General features: G+C 44.1%; 1 protein-coding gene across 1 annotated transcript in view; it reads right to left on the reverse strand.

Moving 5' to 3' along the window:
• Window positions 1–23,743, reverse strand: part of Ten-a (Teneurin-a transmembrane protein) — a 475,834-nt gene that overhangs the window by 89,370 nt on the left and 362,721 nt on the right. The window contains 1 exon segment of the mRNA XM_080281215.1: window positions 6,390–6,556. Coding sequence (XP_080137341.1) covers window positions 6,390–6,556 — 167 coding nt within the window.

A 23,743-nucleotide genomic window follows, 5' to 3' on the forward strand; every position in this document is an offset into this window, starting at 1 on the left:
GTTAAGTAAAATCGTCCGGAGACAGGAGAAAAATATACGACTCCCCCGTTTTAACTTTTTCATAGTGTAACACCTCTTCCTTAGCGACTTATTTTGCAGTTTACCCCACAATATCCTATGTTTATGATGCGAACAAGTCAATATCAAAACAGTATCAATAACGTACAATTGTTATGATGAAAGATGCAGAATAAATTGCTTGGGAAGAGGTGCCAAGAGACCCCCTGTTCAAACTAGATTACGGACCCCAGTCGCATCCCTTCACATTACCCTCCCTCTCCCTCTCTCTCAATTTTCCCCTCTACACTCATCTCTCACCATTACCTCTTCCTCCCTCTCCTCATTTCTCTTCTCCAATTTTCTCCCACACACTATTCATTTCCCCGCACTCCTCTCGTCCCGTCCCTCCCCTACTCATGTCCTCTCCTCTCCTCTTCACCCTAGCAGACCTCACCCATCCCGATCTCTCTCTTCACATTCTTCACATCCCTCATCTCCACCTACCTCATGCCCACCCTGCATTAATTCACTCTTTTCCCTTTTTTACAACTTATCTCTTATCATGTTTCATTTCTCTTTCTTAGTTCTCATTCTCATTTCCCCTCCCCAGGTCTTAATACCCTCTATCCCTCCTCCACCTCTTTCATGTCCATCCAAGCCTGTCACCTCCCTTTTCCCTCTTTCACTGCCTCATCTCTTCATTTCTCCCTCCCCTCATTTCTCACATTCATTACTCCCTCACCCATGACCTTTCCCTGACCCCACTAATTCCCGCAACACGGACACCTTCTCATCTCTCATCATTATCTCCCCTCCCTCCACATTCTCTCTCTCTCTCTCTCTCTCACTGATCTCACGCTTCCGCATTTTCTCCTCCACCTTCATTACACCATTCATCTCTCCCTGTCAACATCTCTCATCGCTATCTCTCCATCTCTTCTCTATCTCTTCCCACACTCCCCACCCCCCTTCCTCATTTTCCCATCCACTCATTACACTCCACACCCTCCTATCCACATAACCATCCTTTCCTCATTCTTTTCCATCTCATTTCTCCTCATCTCTCATCTACCTTTCCCAATCTCATCTCTCCACATCACCTTCCCTTCTCTTCCCTCATTTCCCCTTCCACATCCATTAACACCCTCCCTCCTTATGATCCCTCTCCTCTCTCCCCATTATCACTTCTTCATTTCTCTCCCTAACCCCCTCCTCATTTCTCCTTCCTCAGTATCTCTTCCTCTCACCCCTAACTAATCACTGATTTCCAGCCGCATTTCTCAACTGTCTCTCTCACCTCCTCTCATTTCTATCTTCCCAGCCTGTCCCATCATCATCATTTCTTCTCATTTTCCCTCCACACTCATTACACTCCACATGACCACGCCCTCCCTGCCTCACTAACTCAAGCAACACTGACACCTTCTCATTTCTCCTCATTACCTCTCTCTCCCTCCCTCCTAGTCACACTTCTCATTCTTCCCTCTTTCTCAACATTACGTCTTGGCAATACCTCTCTTTTCTCTCCTCAGTTCTCACCCCTACTCATTTTCCCTTTAATACCACACTCGCTTCCTCCTCCTCATTACCACCTCTTCCTATCTAATTCATCTCTTCCAGTCACATCTCTTCCTAGTTTCTCCTTCTCTACCTCATTATCCCTCTTTTCCTAGCCTTTTATTTCCACATCATCTCCCATTTTCTCCCTCCTCATTTCCCCCTCTACCCTACATCTCTCTCCCTTAATTTTTCCCTCCTCTCAGTCTCATCTCCCCTTCTCTCCCTCCTCATTTCCTGGCCTCATCTCTTTCCCCTCCTTCCTTTTTATTCCTACCTCATCTCTACACATTCTCTCTCCTCTCTCTCTCTCCTTAGCCTCATCTCTGCCCCCCTCCCTCCCCATTTTTTCCCTCCACACACTCATTACCTCCTCCTCCTCCTCCCCCCTCATGACCGCTCCAGTTCTTCACTTATTCACCCAACATGGACACCTTCTCCACAATTCCCTGCTAATGTCTGCTCTCTCGCTCTCTCTCTTCTTTGCCTCCTAAACTAAATCAATTTTTTTTTCCCTTGAGTGTTCTCATCGTAGTTTCGTTTCCGCTTTACCTGCCCACGTTTTTTTTTTTTTTTTTTCCCGTGTTCTGGAGTTTTATTTCCGTTTTGCCCCCCCCCTCTAAGTAAATCCACTTTTTGTTTGTTTCTTATCGTAGTTCTGCTTCCGCCTTACCTGCCCACATCTAGATATTTCTGTCTCGGTTTAGCTTTTCAACTAAATCCACGTGTTCTAGCGTTCCATTTTTTTACTCTAAGTGTTCTGGTTATAGCTCTGTTTCCGCTTTACCTGCCCTAGTTTTCTCTCTCTCGTGTTCATGATATTTTATTCTCGTTTTGCCGTGTCAACTAAATCAGTGTGCTGTTAGGTGTTATTTATGCTCATGTTCTCGTCCTAGTGCTATTTCTGCTTTAACTGCCTAAGTATTCCAAGTCGTGTTCTCTCTCTCTTTTTCAATGATGTTTTCGTTCTAGTTTATTTTTCACTTTATCTGTTCCACTAAATCAGGGGTTCCCAACCTGGGGTAAATTACCCCAAGTGGGGTAATTTGGTCTTTTGTGAAGGGTAATGGGGGAGGTAAAAAAAAAAAAAATCTAAAAATCATACCAGTTATGATAGACTTTCAGACCTATACCAAAATTCAGAGATGAATGTTTAAAGTCATGTTTATTTGGTATCAGTGTTAATAATAAAAATAAATTACTCCTTGCAATAACTCTCTTGGTTTTAGCCTAACCTTTAATTAAGTCCTACATTCAAACTAAAATCTAGGCATCAAAATGTTAAGCAGCTAAAATGCAATTGTGGAAACATAAGCAATGAGGGGTAATGAGTGAAGGGAGGTGTGGAAAATGGGGTAATGGGTAAATAAAAGTTGGGAACCCCTGCACTAAATCATTGTGTTCTCGGTGTTCGGGTGTTGCCTCTTATCATTTACTTTTATTTTCGTTACTTTTCACTAGTGTCCTCCTCCTAAGCCAGTGGTTCTCAACTCGTTTCAGGCCATGGACCACCAGCCTAAATAAAAAAGATATCGTGGAACATTTCATTTTTTAATGATAAATAAAACATAGACACCAAACATTTTGGTTAGAAATATATTTCTTACAAATAGAATTTCGAGAAATAGTATAAAATAGTAGACAGCTGACATTTTGGTCTGAAATATATTTCTTCCAAACATAATTTCCAGGAAATACATGAATACTTCTCTAACATTTTGCTGTGAAATTTATTTCTAACAAACAGAATTTTGAAATTATGTAGAAGTATACAACTAACATTTTTCTTTGCAACCAGACTTTTGGATTCTCTTCTCACTGACAAGTTTTTCAATGTTAGGAGTGGTACTTGATAATGCACAATGAATATTGCTTTCCATTGCAAGCCGATTCCTCTGTTTGGACTTAATGTGCAACAAACATGAAAATCTGCTCTCACACCTGGAAGTTGATGTAAATGGCAGAAGACATCTGACTGCATGTGTTGACAGATTTGGGTAAGTACCAGTCATACTGGAATAATCACTAGGAATAATACAATAAAATGAATGGCCAATTACTTATTTTGATAAAATTTTTCGTACCGAAATTTCAAATTTAAAAGTATATGCACCAATCTCCAGTTTATTACCAAATATAGTGAACGTCCTGTGGACCATCCAAAAAGTCACCACGGACCACCAGTTGAGAACCACTGTCCTACGCTATTTGCCCAACTAAATCACCGTTAGAGAGCTGGCAGCAAATGTTAGGGAGGTTAGATGTTGGATGAACTTGAGCAACATGTTTACTGGCTCGTTCACCCTGATGTATGAGATTAGTCTGCGTCGTCGTCTCGCATCTCCTCGGCCTCTCGATCTCGTCCCCCGTTCTCTCGTCTCGATCTCGTCTCCTTCCACAATGACCCTCTCGATGTCTCTCGGCAATTCATGACTCTTAACTGAATGTAAGTATAATTATTCTATACGGTTCACCCTACTTTTGTACGCCAGTGTGGGATAATTAGAGATGTCGTTGTCAGGTCACGTTCACACCGAATGCATGCTGGTGAGGGCGGGGGTTCTGCATCACTGTAACCTTTAGAAGTTTGGGGCAACTGTAGGAATTATGGCAATGCAGGACTTCAGTCTACACTCACCCGCACCAGCAAGCATTCGGTATGGACGTGACCTCAGGGAGTGTTACTTACGGCAGAGGTATTACAAGCGTAGGACTATGGTCTTGCTGTGACACACTCTCTCCATCTCTCCTTTAATTGCTCTCGTCATAGTTTTTGTTTTAGATTGCTTCATTTTTTTTTTTTTTTTAACTGTAGCTAATCATCACCACCACATCCACTACCGTCGTCGTAGTCATCATCCAAAAATATATTAAGTTCACTCAGCACTACACGTTTTATTTTCGTCTCTCCTAATCATCCTACGCCTCTGTTTTCGGTTTGTTTTTACGATACGCCATCTCCACCACCCACCATCATCATCATCTTTATCATGACCATCAACACCATCCATACAGGCTAAAAGTAAACCCTTCAGAGATCAGGATCTCGCTTAGATATTTTGTTCTGGCCACCGTCAAGCGATTTTCATTTTTCTGGTGGCGTATAACCCTTACCTATAACACCGTCAACTCTTCTGAGCTGAATAATTGTAATTATTTTATTCTTGCTGAAGACAGACAATTTTATTAGGCTTATGATGGAGGTATACAGTGGAGAGGTATATAAGCGAGAGGGGATATGAGTTGGAGAGAAGGCAGCTTGATGGTGGAGGGATGAGGTGGAGAGCTATGAGGGACAGGGGGTGTGAGTTAGTGAGGAGGCAGCTTGATGTTGGAGGGATGAGACGGTAAGGTATATGAGGGGGAAGGGGGGTTAGCTGGAGAGAAGGCGGTTTGGTGGTGGAAGGATGAGGTAGAGATATATGAGCGAGAGGGTGTGTAAACTGGAGAGGGGACGCCTTGATGGAGGGACGAGGTGGAAAAATATTTGAGCGAGAGGGGGAGCGAGATGGAGAAAAGGCAGCTTGATGGTGGAGCACACGGTGACATGAAAGAAATTTGTTTGTAGCCACTCCTTCAGGGATTAAAGCGTCTGGCTATAAAGATATACAGACAGATGGACACACGTAGATAGATAAACACACGGGGCACTTTACACTGGTGCGGTCAGATGTACTGTAGTGAACATTACATGCTAAATAAAACCGTCTGGAGACAGAAGCAAGAATCAGCTTTAAAAACAATCGCACCATAGTCTAGTGCTCATCTGACAACTCAGCATTCCAGATTTTGAAAAACTTTAGGCCAAGGTAAAAAAAAAAAAAAAAAAAAAAAGTCTTGGAGTTGAAACGGACAATTTCAGGTCAATTTTTGGGCACACACACACACACACACACACACACACACACACACACACACATATATATATATATATATATATATATATATATACCAGACAGCCTAAGCCACTTGGTAGAGATACATTGGCTGTATTGTCCCGACTTCGGTCGGGATAGGCCGGTCCTGCAGTGGATACTCAAGCGGCTGATGATGATGATGATGATTTTATATAGATAGATAGACAGATAGATAGATAGATAGATAGATAGACAGATAGATAGATAGATATAGATAGAAAAAGTGATTCAGAAAAGAAGAAATGACCTGCAGTTGAAGGACGCAACTACTGACCTCTGGTATATACTTATGTGCCTCCTCGCACTTAAGCTTGATTAAAGATAGTGAGATGACAATTTCAGGCTAAGTTAAACTGAAAAAATTATAACAATGACTTCCTGACACTGAAGGAGTTTAAGTACTGACCAGTTAGATGACAATTCTATGTCAACGCTAAATTGAAAAGGGGTATTCAAAAAAACAAATCTCGAGCTGAAAGGAGTAGTACTGATTTGAGGTAAGCAAGGACTGGATAGATGGCAATTTTTGGCCAAGTTAAAGTGAAAGAGTATGGTATAAAAACTGCGTTCTAGGGCTGAAGGAAATACTAACCGGAAAGATGGCAAACTTCGGCCAAAGAGACAGCAAGTAATAACAGGAGAGATAGCAATTTTAGGTCAAGGTGAACAGAGTATACGAATACAAATGACGTCCTGAGACTCTCGTTAGTAATGACTAGAGATTGTAATGTTAGGTCAAGAAGGAAGTAAACAGGCTAAGGAGGTAAGTACTGACCGAAGTGTAACTTTAGGCCAAGCAGAAGGTAAGCAGGCTGAACAGAAGGAAGATACTGACCGCAGAGATGATAATTCTACACCAAATTAAAATGGAGAACAAAAGATTACATCACGGAGCTGAAGGTGGGAAGCACTGACCTTGGGCGTGTTCCTCGTGTGGCTCCTCGCCCTTGAGCCTCATGACGATGGGGTCCAGCACTACGATCTGGTTCCATGGCACGGGCACAGTCACGGTCAAGGGCTCGAAGGGCGCCCTCTGGAACTGCAGGGTCACCGCACCGCCCCCGTTCACCAAGACATCGTACCTGTAGGGAAGAAGGTGGGGTGAGGCCTGTGGTGTGGGGATGGTAGGGAGATGGATATGGGTGGAAGAAAAGGAGAAGCAAAGGAGAGAAAGAAAAGAAATAACTACGACGAAAAAATATGTATGTACATGTTTGTATGTATGTCTATGTATGTACAAGGAAATCGATTGAAGAGTTACAGTACTGTCTTTTACCACTGAGCTACGTGAAGTAAGCTGAAAAAGTACGTAAATCGGGGCCAAGTTAGAGCAGAAACAGTGAAGTGAATAAACCGTCTGACTGGTAGTGAATAAATCGGATATAGGCAGTGCAACTCATAGCGACTGAATGGGGTGAATCGGATAAAACGGGTGCATCCGGTGAGAGTGTCCCCCGATAGAGGCAGGGAGTTAAGCAGGGTGAATCCGACAACTTTATTCCGGCCATCCGATATGCAAATGTCGTCGGGAGCCGCCACATGTAAAGATTTTTTTTTTCCCCCTGGCAATGATCTAACCTAACCTACCAGACCTAAACGAAGCTAACCTAACGTACCCTACTCTACTCTACCTTACCTAACCCTACCCTACTCTACCTTACCTAACCCTACCCTAACCTACCGTACTGTACTCTAGCTTTACCCTATACGCTATCCTGCCTTACCTTACCATATATTGCACTACTCTACCCTACCTTACTGTATTGAACTCCAGCACTGTCCTGCCCTGCCCTACCTTACTATACTCGTACTCTACCACTACCACACCCTACCCTGCCCTCACCATCATAACTTCATCTCGCCGCCCCGTTATGCTAATGTCGAGGGAAGGCATGAGATGTAAGGCTTCCCCCCCCCCCCCAGGTGTGTCTCCAGTCGTGATGGAAAGAGGGATAAAGACGCTGGAGTTATTTGACAGGAGGGCTAATGCATCTGCCACCTGGATGAAAAAAGAATAAGAGATACCTGAATATATTTGAGAGGAAGTTATTTTTTATGTCGGAAAGTTATTTATTTACATACATATAATTATTTTCATTAATATATTTATACACTGTTCTGTTATTCCCTCTGGATCTTTTTCTACTCCTTCAGGTACATCTGACAGATTATCTTTCTTCCTTATTTATGTACACTGGGCAAATTATTTTTCTGATGTTTTAATGCACACTGCACAAATTTCTACTTTATTATTATTATTATACTATTATTATGCACCCTTTTATTCACACGATTATTTTTCACCTTCTGTATCCACTTTGGACATACTTTATCCCCTCTTTTCATACACACTGGACAGTTTATTTTCCCTCTACATTTTCAAGCACGCGACACTCCTGACACGTACCTCAAAGAAGCCACAGACTTACAAGGACATATCTGACACGAAGTTATTTCATACGGGGAGAGGAGGCGGAGGGGGGTTGAGCAGACACGGGGAGAAGAGGGGGATTGGGCAGACACGGGGAGAGGAGGGGGGGTGATGGAGGGGGCCTAATCTGACAGGCCTTTTCAGGGGGATGAGAGAGTTATCTGGGTACATCACTATCTCTCAGACTTACGGCATACTGTACTCTCGCTCTCTCTCTCCGGGAACTTAAATCAGCCCCACCACCTTACAAAATATCTATCCTGCAAATCTCAAAATATTTTTGTCACTTTCTTTAATGTTATGATTTTTTCCTCCACACACACACACACACACACACACACACACACACACACACAAACGTCCTACCCCTTAGTAAGAAATGGCGTCTCAACATTGGACAAACCCCTGCATATGTGAGCAATATTGAAATTTCTCTCTCTCTCTCTCTCAACAGCCCGGAACCACTCACTCCAAAATCCCATCCACCCCCCATAAAACCTGCATGAAAATCGAAAAAGGGAAAATATATGGGACGGGATGGGACAAGGGGGAAACCCATCAATTGGGACAGTCTTTAGGTGGACTCCCCCATATATCGTCCGGATCTTCAATACTTGAGAGAGAGAGAGAGAGAGAGAGAGAAAGATGGGTATTACTCAGACCACGACGTCTTATAACCCCCCCCCCTCTCTCTCTCTCTCTCTCTCCTTATTTCTTGGTCTCAATCTTTGTCCCAACCTATTTCCTTCCTTCTCCCTCATAAGGCAATTCTCTCTCTCTCTCTCTCTCTCACACACACACACACACATCTGCATACCGTGTTACCTAAGATTTTTGTATTTATCTTCCTTTTTTCCCTATCTCATCCTATAGAATTCTGACGTTCGTTGTTGTCTATTTAACCCTTTCAATCCCATGACGCCTTTTCCTTTTATTCTCACCACTTAAGACGATTTTATTATGCTCCAAAGAGGCTATTGGTACCTGAGGAGGGGCGGCCTTCCTTCATAACCACAACACGCTCCTACGCTGAATATATGAGTCTGGTGGTAACAAGAATAATACAAATAGGTCATCGTGGTGTAGGGGTTAAATCTTCGTTCTATCTACTTTTCCCTCTAACCATTTTTCCGTCTGTCTGCTTTTCCTCCTTTTTTCTCTATTTTTCCATCTAACATTTTTCACTTAAGTCCTTTCTTTCATTTATTTTCCTCTACTTTCTCTGCTCCAATCTCATTTAATATTTTCATCTCTAACTTTTTTCTTTCCATCTATTTTTCTATATATTTATTTTCCCCCCTTCTCTCTATATATATCTATTGGACCCTCCTTCTCATAAAAATTTTTCCCCTCTCCCTCCTTTCCACTGCTCACCTGCTTCTTCTATTTCTGGCTCCACCTACACTCAGATTCTCCATTCCCCCTTCTTTTCGGGCTACAAATACCTTACACTTTTTCTTTTTCCCCCATGAGAAATATTGTCAGTGGAGCAGAGCGAAGATTTTTGAAAACTTGACTCGTGAAAGAGGAGTGTGTGGGTAGTAAGGTGATAGTCTCCTGTTATCATGTCTTTCGCATTTCTCGTGTGTGCATAAGTTTGGTAAAAGTGAAAAAAGACCTGATTGGGATTATACGTTAGGAAATAAAACCCTACACACATCAGAAAGAGAGAAGGACCTAGGTGTGATTGTCAATAACAGACTATCTCCGGCTGACCACATCAGTGAGAAGGTACGGAACATGTATACACTGCTACTGAGGAAGAAATAGTTGTAATGATGATGATAGCAAAGGTGGTGGTGATAGTAATGATGATGATTGCAATAGTGGTGGTGATAGTAATGATGATAATGGCAATGGTGGTGGTGGTGATAGTAGTAATAATGATGATGAGAGCAATGATAGTGACGACGACGATGACGACAGTAACTTACTTTTCTCTCTCTCACTTTCCCTCACATCCTCCTCTTAACTCTCCCTGTTTGTCCCTTCTTCCTCCTCCATTACGCCTCTCTCTCCCTCCCTCTATCCTTCCCCCTTCAATACATCCACTTTCTCTTGAAGTTCCTTCCTTACAACTCTATTTTCCTTCCTTCCTTCACCCTTCCTCCACGTCATCCCTTCCCTTCTTCCTATCATACCTCCATCCCCATCCCCCCTTTCTCCCCATCATGCCTCTATCTCCCTCTTTCTCTCTCATCCTTCTTTCTCCCTCCAATACCCCCATTTTCCCTCCGCGTTTCCTCCTCCTTCCAGTCTGTCCACCTTCCTCCACAATCAGGCCACTTATCATACGATCACACAATCAACAGGCGACAACCAGACAAGACAGGCTTCTGATCGATAGACAAAACGCTACAGTACAATTATGGAAGAATGACTCATGCTTTTATTTTTAATTTTTATGGTTTCTCTCTCTCTCAAGGCAAATAAAAGAAAATAATAACAGCAGTAGTAGCGTAGTAGTAGCAGAAGTAGTAGTAGTAGTATAAATAAATAAAACTCCTAATACTCATCACCTGACTCTAACCCCCTCATTTTTTTCGCCTAATTATCAACTTGACACACTAATTAACGAATTTCATCAAACACCCCCCTAAAACTTTGATGCATATTTTCCCCACAAGCAACACGTAATAAAAAATGAGGTGTGGGGGAGGGGAGGAAGTTGGAGAGGAGGGGAGGAAGTTGGAGAGGAGGGGACGAAGTTGGGGGGGAAGGGGACGAAGTTGGAGGGAGGCAGAAAGTTGAAGGGGAGGAGAGGAATATGGAGGAGGGGAGGGGAGGGGAGGGGAGGAAGCTGGAGGAGGGGAGGGGAGGGGAGGAAGTTGGAGGAGGGGAGGGGAGGGGAGGGGAGGAAGTTGGAGGAGGGGAGGGGATGGTAGGGGAGGAAGCTGGGTGGGGACGGGTTGGAGGTGGAGACTGGCATTGGGGAGGATGCGTGGGAAGGTGGGTGGGGATTGATGTGGGGATGTGCTAATGGGAAGTAGATTAGAAAATGGGCAGTAGGAAGGAGAATGGGTGTAGGGCAGAGGAAGGATGGAAGGATAATGGGGAGTAGGGGAGGGATGGAGAACGGTGGGGTAGGAAAGGAGGAGTGGGAGGGGGTTGGAGGAATGAATGATGGGAGGAGAACTGGAGAGGGGAAAAGGAAGGTGAAAGGAGTATAGGGGGGGAAGCGGTATGGGGGAAAAGGGTGGGGAAAGGTGGAGAAGGGTGGGGGGTACGGGAGTGGAGGACTGGGGAGAGGAGAGGAGGGAGTAAAAGAAAACGACACCACTTTGTAATGTGTGTGTGTGTGTGTGTGTGTGTGTGTGTGTGTGTGTGTGTGTGTGTGTGTGTGTGTGTGTGTGTGTGTGTGCGCGCGCGCGCGCGCGCGCTCTACATACGTGGTCTGGTCTCTCTCTCTCTCTCTCTCTCTCTCTCTCTCGTCACAACCAGAAGGAAAGTAAATTGAGCATCAGCTACAAGGGACTGTGTTGGTGTTGTGCTCTCTCTCTCTCTCTCTGTTTCACATTCACTGCTCTCTCTCTTACTCCTTCACCCTCTCAACTATCTCCCCTTCTCTCTTTCACTGCTGTCTCTATCCCTCTCCTCTCTTCCTCAACAACCTCCTCCCCCCCTCTCCCCCAAAACCCAATAACGCTTTGATCTCGCCCTCCTCTTTTGTATTACCAAGATAAATCCAGACAATCGTGTTTCTAATATTCTCTTTATCCATCATCAAATTTTTCCTTTTATCTTTTTTTTATTCCCTCTCTGCGTGTCAATATTCTTACCCCCTCCTCTTCTCTTTTCCTCTCAACTCTTCTCATTCATTCCCTCTCTACACTTTCCTCTTCAATATTCTTTCTCCTCCCTCTGCTCATTCCTTCTTTTCTCTTTTCCTCTCAAGTCTTCTCATTCCTCTTCTCCTTCCCTCTCTACACTTTCCTCTTTTCCAAAATCCTTTCTCCTCCCTCTCCTCATTCTTCCTTTTCTCTCTTCCTCTCTATACTTCCCTCGTCTCATTCGTCCTCTGTACTCCTTTGTTCTCTACACTTCAATATTCTCTTGTCTCTTCTCCTTTACAGTCTCCATCTCTTATTTTCTCTTCTCTCCTTCGCTCTTGACTTTTACTTTACATTTCGCCTTTCTCTTCTCTAATCTAAATCTTGCTCTTGTCTTCTCTTTTCCACTACACCCCCTTCTTCTCTCCTCTTCTTCATACTCTTTCTCACCTCTTTCCACACACTCTCTCTTATCATCCCTTCCACTCTGTCCTCAGTCTTCTCTTTTTGCACTTCACAACATTTTCCTCCTGTCCTCTCCTCTCCTCCTCTCTCTTTTTTTCCTTCTCAACCTATCTTCACTCTCCTCATTTCCTTCCCTACCCTTTCCTCCCCTCCCCTCTCCACAATCATAATAACAACTTCATATGTAAGCAGTTTATTGTCTCTCTTCTTTCCTTCTCGTAATATTTTAAAACCCTTCAGCTGTCTATTTTGTTTTCCACTTATGTCATTATTACTTATTTATTCTATTTTATTTATTCCCATCCATCCTTGGTTATAATATTACCTTCCTTTTTGCACCCTCTCTCTCTCCCCCCCACGCATCTACCTCCACCCCCCCCCCTTTCCACCAATTACCTATCTTGTCCACTGGCCTCAAAAATACCCAGACAAGACGCCAGGAGACTGAGATTGTGACAGAAATGGGTATGCCAATGTTCTCTCTCTCTCTCTCTCTCTCTCTAGGTTTTGGAGCGTACTCGTGTTGATTTTGGGCATGTCGTAACGTCCCTATCCCTAGGAACAAGTCTGAAAATTTCCTGTGTTAAGGTTCGAATCTAGAGAGAGGTTTTGGAATCAAGTAAATATTGAGAGAGAGAGAGAGAGAGAGAGAGAGAGAGAGAGAGAGAGGGGGGGGGGAAGCCATCAAGTGAGTAAACGTCTGGAAGGTTAATAAAAACAAAACCCAACCAACACACAGGCCATGTTTATGTTTGCTACGGCCCCGGGGACACACCACAGCATCGGCGCATTTACACTATTTCCCATGAATGCACTTTGGCCGTTCCGTGGAGTGATTGCGGCAACACTAAGCGCATTTGTCTAACCTACTCCCTCCTCTCTCCCTCCCCCCTTCACTCACCCTCTCTCCCCCTCTTACCTCCATTTTCTCCCCCTTACCAACCTTCTCATCTTCCTTCTCCCCTTCCCCTCTCTCCCTCCCCCCTTCACTCATCCCCTCTCCCCTTCTTACCTCCATTTTCTCCCCATTACCAACCTTCTTATCTTCCTTCTCACCCTCCTTCTCTCTCCCTCTCCCCTTCTTACCTCCATTTTCTCCCCCTTACCAACCTTCTTATCTTCCCTTCTCCCCTCCTTACCTCCCCTTCTCTCCCCCTTACCTCAGATCTCCCTTACCTTCGTCCCCTTTCCCCTTCTAACCTCCCCTTTTCCATCCCTACCTCCCGTCTCCACCTTCTTACCTTCCCTCTTCCCTCCCTCATTCTTACCCCCTCGCCTCCCATTCCCTAGTTACCTGTACGACTCGGCTACTACCCTTTTTTATGAGCTCAGGTGATCAGGGGTGAGTGAAAGCCGAAAGAAATTACCATGGTGAATTTTACCCAACCAGGCAAACGACATAAGCGGAAAAAAAAAAAAAAAGGACGAACTCTTCTGAACTAAACCCCGCAGTAAGTGAAGGGGAGGAGTAGACACCTCTCTCTCTCTCTTTCCGACAACAAGTAGGGGAGGTCAACTCCCCCCCCTCTACAACAATAAGTGAGGGGATCGACGCTCCCCATCTCTCTCTCTTCTCCCCCATAATGAGAACAGGAGGGGTCGACGCTCCCCCTCTGTTTATGGCCACTAAAACCGCCCCCTAAAAACAATAAATACATTAACTCCGAGACACCAGTGCCATCAGCATCCTCTCTACAGAATAATAAAGGCATTACACTCCACTATGCAAAGATTTAGTTATTTTGATCATTAGTACGAGGGTTTCTCTCTCTCTCACACACACACACACACATACAGACACACACACACACCTCGACGATTATACTGTAAAAAACAATCTCCCGACCTTTTTATTTACCTGTTTGTAGCATTAAAAATAAATGACATCCTCGGGCTGAATGGGTTAAGATTCAAACCACCGCTTACGATTCCCAATACTCGAAATTGCGTAATGCCAAGCCTGATTTATCGGAAGGTGCAGGTGACGTGGACGAATGGCCGGTGTGTGTTGTTTTACCTGAGTTTCCGATATCAACTCTTTCCCTACGGTGTTTTTTTTTTTTTTATTATTATTATTATTATTATTATTCTCTCTCTCTCTCTCTCTCTCTCATTCTTGCTGCTACTATATTTCGTTCAGTTCTCGGAGATGCTTCTATTAGTGGATGACGATGATGATGGTGACGATTGTGTGATGCCTTACATGTACTGTATAATACACTCTTGCGATCGTCAGGTAATTTAATTCAATTTTAGGGACGTTTCGTCGAGTTAAAGTGGGTTAGGAAGGAGGAAGGTGTTGATGGGAAGAGGAAGGGATGTAGAAAGAAGAGTAAAACAAGAGGAGATGAAGAGAAAAAGAGGACAGTGAAGGTGTTAAGTTGCATAATGACGCCTGACCCGTTGTGCTGACCTTCACCAGTGACTTGACCTCTGAAGTCTGCACAAAAAATCGAACTGCTTCTTCCCATTTCCCAGGTATGACCCAAACTGATGAGGTACTTAGAGATAATTTGCATACATACATACATACAAACATCACAAATATAAATACATTCAAACTCAGACATACATACAAACTCGTACATAATTACATATACTGATGCATAAACAGAAACGACTCAACCATAAAAGACGCTCACTCGTGGTCACTTAACAAGAAATATAGGAAGACAAGCTAGACACCCCCTACGCATGAGAAGAAAGGGAAGACAGCCAATGTAGGAGGGAGGGAGGGAAGGACGGGAAGGGAATGCGTACTCAAAGCTCACAAGATATACGGTTATGTGCAGGGCAGAGAAACAAGCCGGTAATGTGGGAGTGTGGTGTGGTGTGGCGTGGCATAGTATGGTTAGGTAGGTATGGATGGTTACATTGTGTCTGACTAGATTTTACGTTCTGCACCCCAAAACAATGTACACCTTTCCTCTTTTCTTGCCTTTCAGCTTTAAAAACTTTCAACAAATTCTTCCCCTAAAAGACATACGTTCTCTTCTTGGTATTTTCTTTTTCCTAACCTGACTACGGCAATGGTTACTCCCCAAGTTTCTTTCACCTGACTGACAAATTCCAAGACTCGTTCAAATACTTACGGATTTTTTTTTCTGTTAACTTTATCTCTAACTTGTCACATAGCTGCTAACTTAAAAGAAATGGTTTCCTCTCTTCTGTATTTTTCTTCCATCTTACTAAAAAAAAATTTAGGACATCCTATTTTTTTTTTTTTTTTCAATTCTCAAAATAGGAACGTACTTTTTTGCAATTCCCTTCTAAGTTCTCTCAAAAGCCTCATGTTCCTTTTAACTAAATCTAAGACGTCTTTTACAATATTCTAATTCTAAGACGTCTTTTACAATATTCTTTTATCAAAAAAACTTCGTCTCAACTGGCTAACTCTTTTCATTAGCTTTTCCCTCAATTATGCATTAGACGATCCTCATTTCCCTCTTCCTTTTTTCCTTTCAAATCTTTAAACCCTTACTCTAATACCCTCCCCCCAAGATAATACTTCCCGACCCACCCCGAGACACTGTTCCACTCTTTTATTTTCCTTTTAAGTGACCTACTAATTCTGAGACGCTCCCTTTTTAAAATCTTCCACCCTAAAGATGTCATTTCCTTTCTGTTTATTTATAACTTCCTCAAAAACCTGCTAGCCTACTCTATACAAAAAATAAAAAAAATTACACATGACAAATCTTCCGTCAATTTCCTCGTGTCCCCTCGTTTTTTTTTTTTTTTTAATTCCTCAATAACCTGCAATTCTAAAAAAAAAAAAATAGTTTCACATGACACATCTTCCGTCAATTCCTTTCAAAATGACAAACTGACTCTGCTTCGTCCTCTTTCCTTCCTCCTCCGGGCAATTCTCAGAGAGAGAGAGAGAGGGGGGGGGGGAAACCGTGCGTACCCATTTTTCTCAGGTGCCTACTTAAGAATGTCACTTTAATTCTAAGACTTGTTTATAGCAGTTCCTCAAAAATAATGTTCCTTTTTTTCATTTCCATCTTAAAAAAAAAAAAAAAAAAAAAAAAAGGACCTTTTTTTTCCCTTAATTTCCACAAATAACTTACTCCCCCAAAAGACAAACCTTGGTCCCTATTCCTCATTTTTCTTTCAACTGACTGACAAATTCCAAGGTGCTTTTTTGGAGCATTCTTCGTTTTGCTTTAATGTTCTCTCAATGTTACTTTTTCTTATCCTGTCACTCTAACTCCTTCAAAAAACCAACTTCCCAAAAAGACAAACCTTGGTCCCTCTCTCTCATTTTCCTTTCAACCGACTGACTAATTTTGCTCCATCCTTTTTCCTCCTCCTTGGGGCAATCCTCTGAAGGTGGGAGGGGGGTCTAAAAAATTTTCCCTTGCCTTTTTTCCAGCGGGGCCTATTTAAGACTGTCGCCTCGCCTCCCCCACCCAATGTTTTTGCTAACTAATCCTGGCCGAGTGAGAGGCGGGAGGAAGATTGGATGGTGCGAGCAGGGCTTCTGTTCCCACCTGCTTCCTCTCCTACTCTCTCTCTCTCTCTCTCCCCTTACCTCAGTCTTCTTTCTTCCTCTTTTCCTCATTCTTGACTCATCTGTTCTCTCTCTCCTCGTCCTTTATACTGCACCATTCTTTCCTATTGAGTTCATCTTCCTTCTCTCTTGCACCACCACCACCACCATCATCATCATAGTAGGAGCTTCTGTTCTTACTTCTTTTCTTTCCTATAATGTATCACTCTTTCCTCAGTCTTTTTTTCTTGCATCATTTTCCTTCACTCTCCCTTGACTCGCTCTTCTCTAATTTTCCTTACGTCTTTTCATCATCACCATCATAGGGGCTCGACTCGCCCACATGACTTCAATGACCCCCTCCCCTTTTTATATTCCCTCTCTTTCTCAATCTTAACACACACACACACACACACACACACACACACCTGCCTCACTCTGCTTGTCTGTTACGCCCTTCTGACCTGCCTGTCTTCTAGTCCTTCGTCCTTCCTCTCTCCTTCCTCCGCCTTTCCTCTCCTTCCTTCCTTCCTCCCTCCTTCTTCCTTTCATGTCTGCCATTCTCAACTACATGCTCTTTGCATTTCATCTCATTATCTTCCTGATTCCCTTTTTCTCCTATACCTACCTCCTCTCCCTTCATACATCCTTACTTCTCCATCTTCTCAACACTTTTATTCTTCCTCTCTTCCTTCTCCTTTCTCTTGCTCTTTTTAACATCTTTCAGCTCATTTTCTATTTTCTCCTATTTTTCCTTAACATCCATTATTTTTTTTTCGTATTTCTGCTTCTCTTCTTTCCTTCTCCTCTCTTCCTCCTCTTATTCCCATCTTCCCCAAATACCCTCCTCTTCATTATCGTTTTCCTCCTCCTCCTACCTCATTTCCCTCCCTCCCTCCATTTCCTCATTATCCACTTACTCTAGCTTCTCTCCTCCTCCAACCTCCTCCCCCTCCCCTCCCTCCATCTCTTCCCTCTCCCCGTCCTTTCCCCCCCCTACCCCCTTCTCCCCCGATTTCCATTTTGCCTCTCTCTTCTCCTCATCCCCTTCCTCCCTTCCCTTCTCCCTCAATTCCCCTTCCTCTCCCTTCCCCCCATTATTCCCACTTTTTGTCCCTTCTTTCCTCTCTCCTTCCTTCCATCCCTTCCCCTCCCTCCTCTCTCCTCTTTCCATAGTTCCCTCCCTCCCTCCTCTCCATCTCTCCTTCCTTCCCCTTCTCCTCCCTGCTTCCCTTCCCCTTCCTCTCTCTCGCTCACAAGAAAGGATGCCAATTTTGTGTCCGTTCATTTTAATTTTTGAGGTGTGTGTGTGTGTGTGTGTGTGTGTGTGTGTGTGTGTGTGTGTGTGTGTGTGTGTGTGTGTGTGTGTGTGTGCGCGCGCGCGCGCGCGCGTTTTGGATTCTTAAAGCACGTACACATAACACAGGTAACCGAGTCAGGCTAACCTTCACAAGCATACGTGAGCGCATACCCACACAGCCATTTACACACACACACACACACACACACACACACACACAGCTACAACAACGACGACTATCACAAGAATAACCACACAACCGTACTGATGATAAAAAAAACTAAAACCATAACCACTGCAATCACAACCCCCTCTCGCAAAAGAACTACATACCTCAACCACAACCACCAAAGCATTACAAACTCACTACCACAGGCTTAACTACAGGGGAGCAGAAGCAATATTAACCACCACACTACAACGTACCATATCACCATCACAACCACAACTACCTCCAACACCACAGAACCTCTATAATGACACAAAACTCCACGAGAACAATACCACAACCACCACCACCACTACCATCACATCATCAGCACCACACCACCACCAGCACCACACCATCACCAGCACCACACCATCACCAGCACCACATCACCATCAGCACCACAACACCACTAGCACCACATCACCACCAGACTACAATACAGTGGGGCAGAAGCGACATCCTGCCAGAGAGCTCCACATGAATATTGCAGAGGCTCAGGCAGGGAGGAGGGAGGGAAGGAGTGAGGTGTGGGGGAGAGGGAGGGGGTAAAGGGGACTGTGAGAGGGAGAGAAGGGTGTGGGGTAGAGAGAGAAACGACGAGGAAGGGGGGATGGTGAGGGGAGGGGGAAACGTGAGGGGGTGAGAGGGAGAAGAATGAAGTTCGAGAGACGGGGAGTGGAAATGAAAAGTGAGGACGGGCATTGGTGATGAGAGATGAGGGGGTGACAGGATGAGAGGGGAAGAGACAGTAAAGGAGAGGACATAAGGGGGAAGGGGGCGAAGGGAAAGAAGGGGAGGGTACGAACGGGGGGAAAACAGAACTGGGGATGGAAGCCTACCGTGAAAGAGGGGTGCCAAGCTGAATGGGGGGGAGAGCAGGAGGGGTGGAAATGTGAATGAGGTCAGAGGGATGGGGAGGTGGGGAGACGGGTAAGGAGGGGAGGGAGATAAGGGGAAAATACAATGAGGGGAAACGGGTTAATACGACCAGAAGATGAAAGAAGAGACGAGAGGAGAAAAGAAACCAAGAGGAAAGGAAGATGAAAAGGAAAATTATGTCAACAGAAGGTGAGTCAAGGCAGGGAATGCAAGGAAGTTGAAAAGTATAAAATAGTAAACCAGAACAGGTCAAGTTAGGGAGTTTAGAAGTGAAATGAGTTGAGGTGATGAGAGAAGAACGGAGAAGGGATGAGGAGGGGAAAAGAAGGAAAGGTACAAGAAAATGGAGGAAAAGGGAACCGTGGGAAAACGTTGTGAAGTCAAGAGAATGGAAGGGAATGGAAGGGAAGGGGTGGAAAGGAAAAGAAACGGAAGGGAAGAGTGTTTGGTGAGGTCTGGTGTATGAAAGGGGTATTTGGGGGGATTTGAAAGGCGGCAAGGAGGAATGTGAAGGGGGGTGAGGGGCAAGACGGGGATATGAGATGAGGGAGGGGAACGGGGAGAGAGGGATGGAGGAGAGGGACGGAGATGGAGTGAAAGGGGGCATGGAATAGGAAGCAGAGGTGAGGGAAAGGAGGACAGAGGGAGGGAGAATATCTGGGAAGAGAGATTAAGGGAAGAAAGGAGAGGGAAGGTTGGAAAAGAATGGTAGAGTAAGGATATGGAAGAAAGAAAGAAAGGAGAGGTAATAGGGGGTTGAGATGGAGGAAGACGGGCTGGAGATACATGGAGGGATGGAATTGAGAGGGGCAATGGATACGGAGAAACTGGGAGGTAAGGAGAGAGGGGATACGGTCAAGGATGGAGAGGAGAAGGAAGGGTTGAAGGGAGGAGAGAAGCAGGGATGAAAGAAAAAGTAGCGTAGGGTAAAGAAAAAGTTTAGGAGGGGGGGGGAGTACACTAGACGTAAAGTAGAGGCTTACGAAAGGAGGGTAGGGGTGTGGGGGATGGGGTGGGGGACGGGGCAGGCCAAGAAAGAGGAAGAGAAGGGGAGCGTCAGGGGCGAATTGAGAAGTGGAAAGAATACGTGAAGGTGAGGTGAGGTGTTGGTGAGGAGGGGAGGGATGGGTAAGGGAGAATATGAAGTAGTGGAGGAAGTATCAAGTAGGGAGAGTTGAGGGAAAAGAGTGGAAGAGAAAGCTGGGAGGAAACTGGGAAGGGAGAAGACAATATTGGGAAGGAAGACATGGTTAAGGTAAAGATGAAATAAGGAGTAAGAGGAGGGGGGGGGAGCAGACAAGGTGAAAGAGAGCCAGAATGTGTGTGTGTGTGTGTGTGTGTGTGTGTGTGTGTGTGTGTGTGTGTGTGTGAGAGAGAGAGAGAGAGAGAGTGTGTGAGAGAGAGAGAGAGAGAGAGAGAGAGAGAGAGAGAGAGACTGGGGACACGAAAAAATAAAAAAGTAAACCAAAGACTCCCATGGCGAGTAGATACATTAAAAAAAAAAGAAGGAATATAGAAAAAACATGGATAAAACACATAACCCCCCAAAAGGTAAGAATGTATGAAAAAAAAAAAAAAAAGGGTAATGTAATAATGGCACCAGAAATTAGAGCAAAACTGAAGACCCAAAAATACAAAGAAGACCAGAGCATATATATATATATATATATATATATATATATATATATATATATATATATATGGCTTAAAAAGATGAGCAAACAGGTATCTCGTGAGGGGGTGTTCAAAGAGGAAAGCGCTGCTGCTGGCGAACTGTAACACTGACCTTCACATCTGACTGATATACACCAATATGTCACAAGTTCTTCCCATCCCCCCCACACAATGTGCTGTTTATGCCAGTTTCCATCCAAATCTAATCAGGCATTCATGGTAGATACTGCCCTCTCAACTCTGACTCATGACCCCCAACCATGACTTTTAATAAATGAACCAAATTTTGATCCAAAACGGATCCTATATTCACGAGATAACGTCGCACTCTAAACGCGAACCTTGATCCATGACCTGTGACCTTCGATCAGTCTGGAAAAAAAAAAAAAAAACTTCCCAGGTGCACACACAGTGACAATGTACTGTATGTGCTAATTCATAACCAAACAGAATGGGGAATTGGGTTCTTAGCATTATTCATTAGCTCTAATGCAAGAGTTAACCTATACTCTCCCGTTATGTATGCAATAGGATAACATGGTAACTTTCTTCCCCAGCCTGTATTTTCCTCTGCCTATAATCTCCAGTCAACACAATGTGCTAAGACATCTCGACGCGAACTCATCTTAATTTTGGCTCTCTTTTACTCCGTTCCTCCTGGAATGAACATTTTAAAGGATTCCAGCCTTTGGTTCTTTCTTCTTTGAACAGGGAAAAAAATACAAAGATACAAACATAAAAGCCGACCCGACCACAAAGCTACGACTTCTAAGTCACTAATAACAAAAGTAAAAGCAACACAACTAAGAGGAAGTGGCGGAAGACACACCAGACGACAGCGCCAAAACAAAGGCGAAGACGATACACCGGAAGACGAGACCAAAACACAAAAGAAAACCGCCCACGAGAGAAAAATAAAGAGTTGGAAAATCTTTTGGCGTGATCAGCTGGGCCGGGGACACGGGGCGACACGTAGCGGACATGTTGGGCACACGTGGGAAGCTGGGGAACGCCTCAATAATTCCCACGGGGGATTTCCGTGTGACCTCACGCCTTGGGGGAGTGGGGGACTGGGGAGGGGAGAAGGACGGGGTGAAGAGCTGAAAGTAGGGGTTGAAGGGAAGGGAGAACGAGTGAGATGAGGGTGAGGAAAGAGGAGGGGAGAGAAGGGGTTGAGATGGGGAGGAGGAGCTGAGGAGGGGAGAGAGGAAACTGACGGGGGGTTCATGGTGGAAATTAGAGAAAAAGTGTACGGGAAGAGGGAAGGGAACTGGGTTACGGGGGAGAAGGGTAGAAGAAAGGGATAATAGGGGGAGGAGAGTAGACGAAAGGGATAAGGGAGGAGGAGGGTACAGAAAAAGGGGCTGGGTTGAGGGTAAAGGAAAGAGGTTGGAGGCTGAGGGGAAGGGGAAAGGGAGAAGAAATGAGTGGGGATGGGAAAGAGAGGTGGTATTAGGAGGGAGGGGATGGATTGAGGAGAGAGATGGTGATGACGGATGGACTGACAGATAAAGCTCTACTCAATATGGTGCAATCAAATGCTTTTCGTCTCATTAACTCTACTCCGCTTGCTGACTCCCTTCAATCTATCTCTTTGCCGCAATGATGCATCCTTCTCTTCTCTATCGCTACTTCAATGGTCTCTGCTCCTCTTAAATGTACGCCTGCATCCTCTCTCCATTACGGCGGGCAGCACTCTCACCTCTTTTCTGTCCAACTCCCAAAAGCAAAATTTAACGCATATTCCCAGCCCTTCATGCATGCTACAAGTCAAATCTGAAAATGTCGTCCTCGGGTCTGTATTTCCTTTCGCCTAAGACCTCTAGTTTATTAAAACGCAATATGTCCAGGCATCTCGAAATGAAGTTATCTTGAATTCTACTCTTTTCCTTTAGTTTTTTCTTGGAGGGAACAAGTTGGCTTCTAGCATCTGGCTGCTTCTTCCTTGAGAGAGAGAGAGAGAGAGAGAGAGAGAGAGAGAGAGAGAGAGATTGATTTAAAAGACGGGGAAAGACATGGAGAAGGATGAAACAAGCAAATGAGAGAGGATGAGGAATAAACATGAGAGGAAGGGTGAGGGGAAGACGAAAGAGGCGAAGTCAAAGAGAGGAAGGAGGAAGAGGGAGAGAGCGACTGAGAGGGAAACAGGAATTACACATGGATAGATGGTTAGAGAAAGACAGACAGACAGATGGATGAATAGAGATAGACAAATGGACAGACAGAAACGTACAAATTGACAGCCATTTTCATATACGAGTAGACTGATGAATAATGACAAACTGAGAGAGAGAGAGAGAGAGAGAGAGAGAGAGAGAGAGAGAGAGAGAGAGAGAGCTAACGCCTCCACTTTAAAGCCTGAATGTTTAACCAATCAAAATCCAGCCCCACCAATCCTCCACATTCGTTCCTTTGTCTAGTCTTGTTTTCATCTGACAGAACTGGCCTACTCGTAATCAGAAGACGGAATGAACCCGTTATGAGGTACGGATTGAGTCTCCTTGGTTACTAGTCAAATTCTGGCTTAACTGGGCCACACTAACTGTAAAAACTCAGTCGCGGTTGTGATATTTCATTAACCCTAATTATGGCATGAATGAGTCTCCTTGGTTACTAGTCAAATTTGCCCTCCACTGTAAATACACTTGGCCATTAATTAAGCTTGATAGCCATAAACTTTTGTCAGGTGAACAAATGAACTAAAATCATGGAATATTACCTAATCATCCTGCATATAATCTACTCATTTTAACTTGGGAAAAAAAAAAAAAAAGTCCCTAGTTGTAACATTAAAGCTAATCTTGATGCTAGTCACAAAGAATTGCTATGAAAAGGATACAGAACCGAAGTATTTTTCCACTATAAGATTTTTTTTCCTTTAAATACGGTCTAAAGAAATATACCTAATCTACCCACAGTGTTATAAAGCTCTACGCGTGACTTCTGAGTGCGATATTACTATTAAATATCATCTATCCCCCCACTTTGTGTTATAAAGCACTGTGTGTGATTTCGTTGTTGTATCACCACAGTATATCATCTGT

The sequence above is a fragment of the Coenobita brevimanus genome, chromosome 88 (genome assembly GCF_032717465.1).
Source record: "Coenobita brevimanus isolate Jiangsu-jjx chromosome 88, ASM3271746v2, whole genome shotgun sequence".
NCBI lineage: Eukaryota > Metazoa > Arthropoda > Malacostraca > Decapoda > Coenobitidae > Coenobita > Coenobita brevimanus.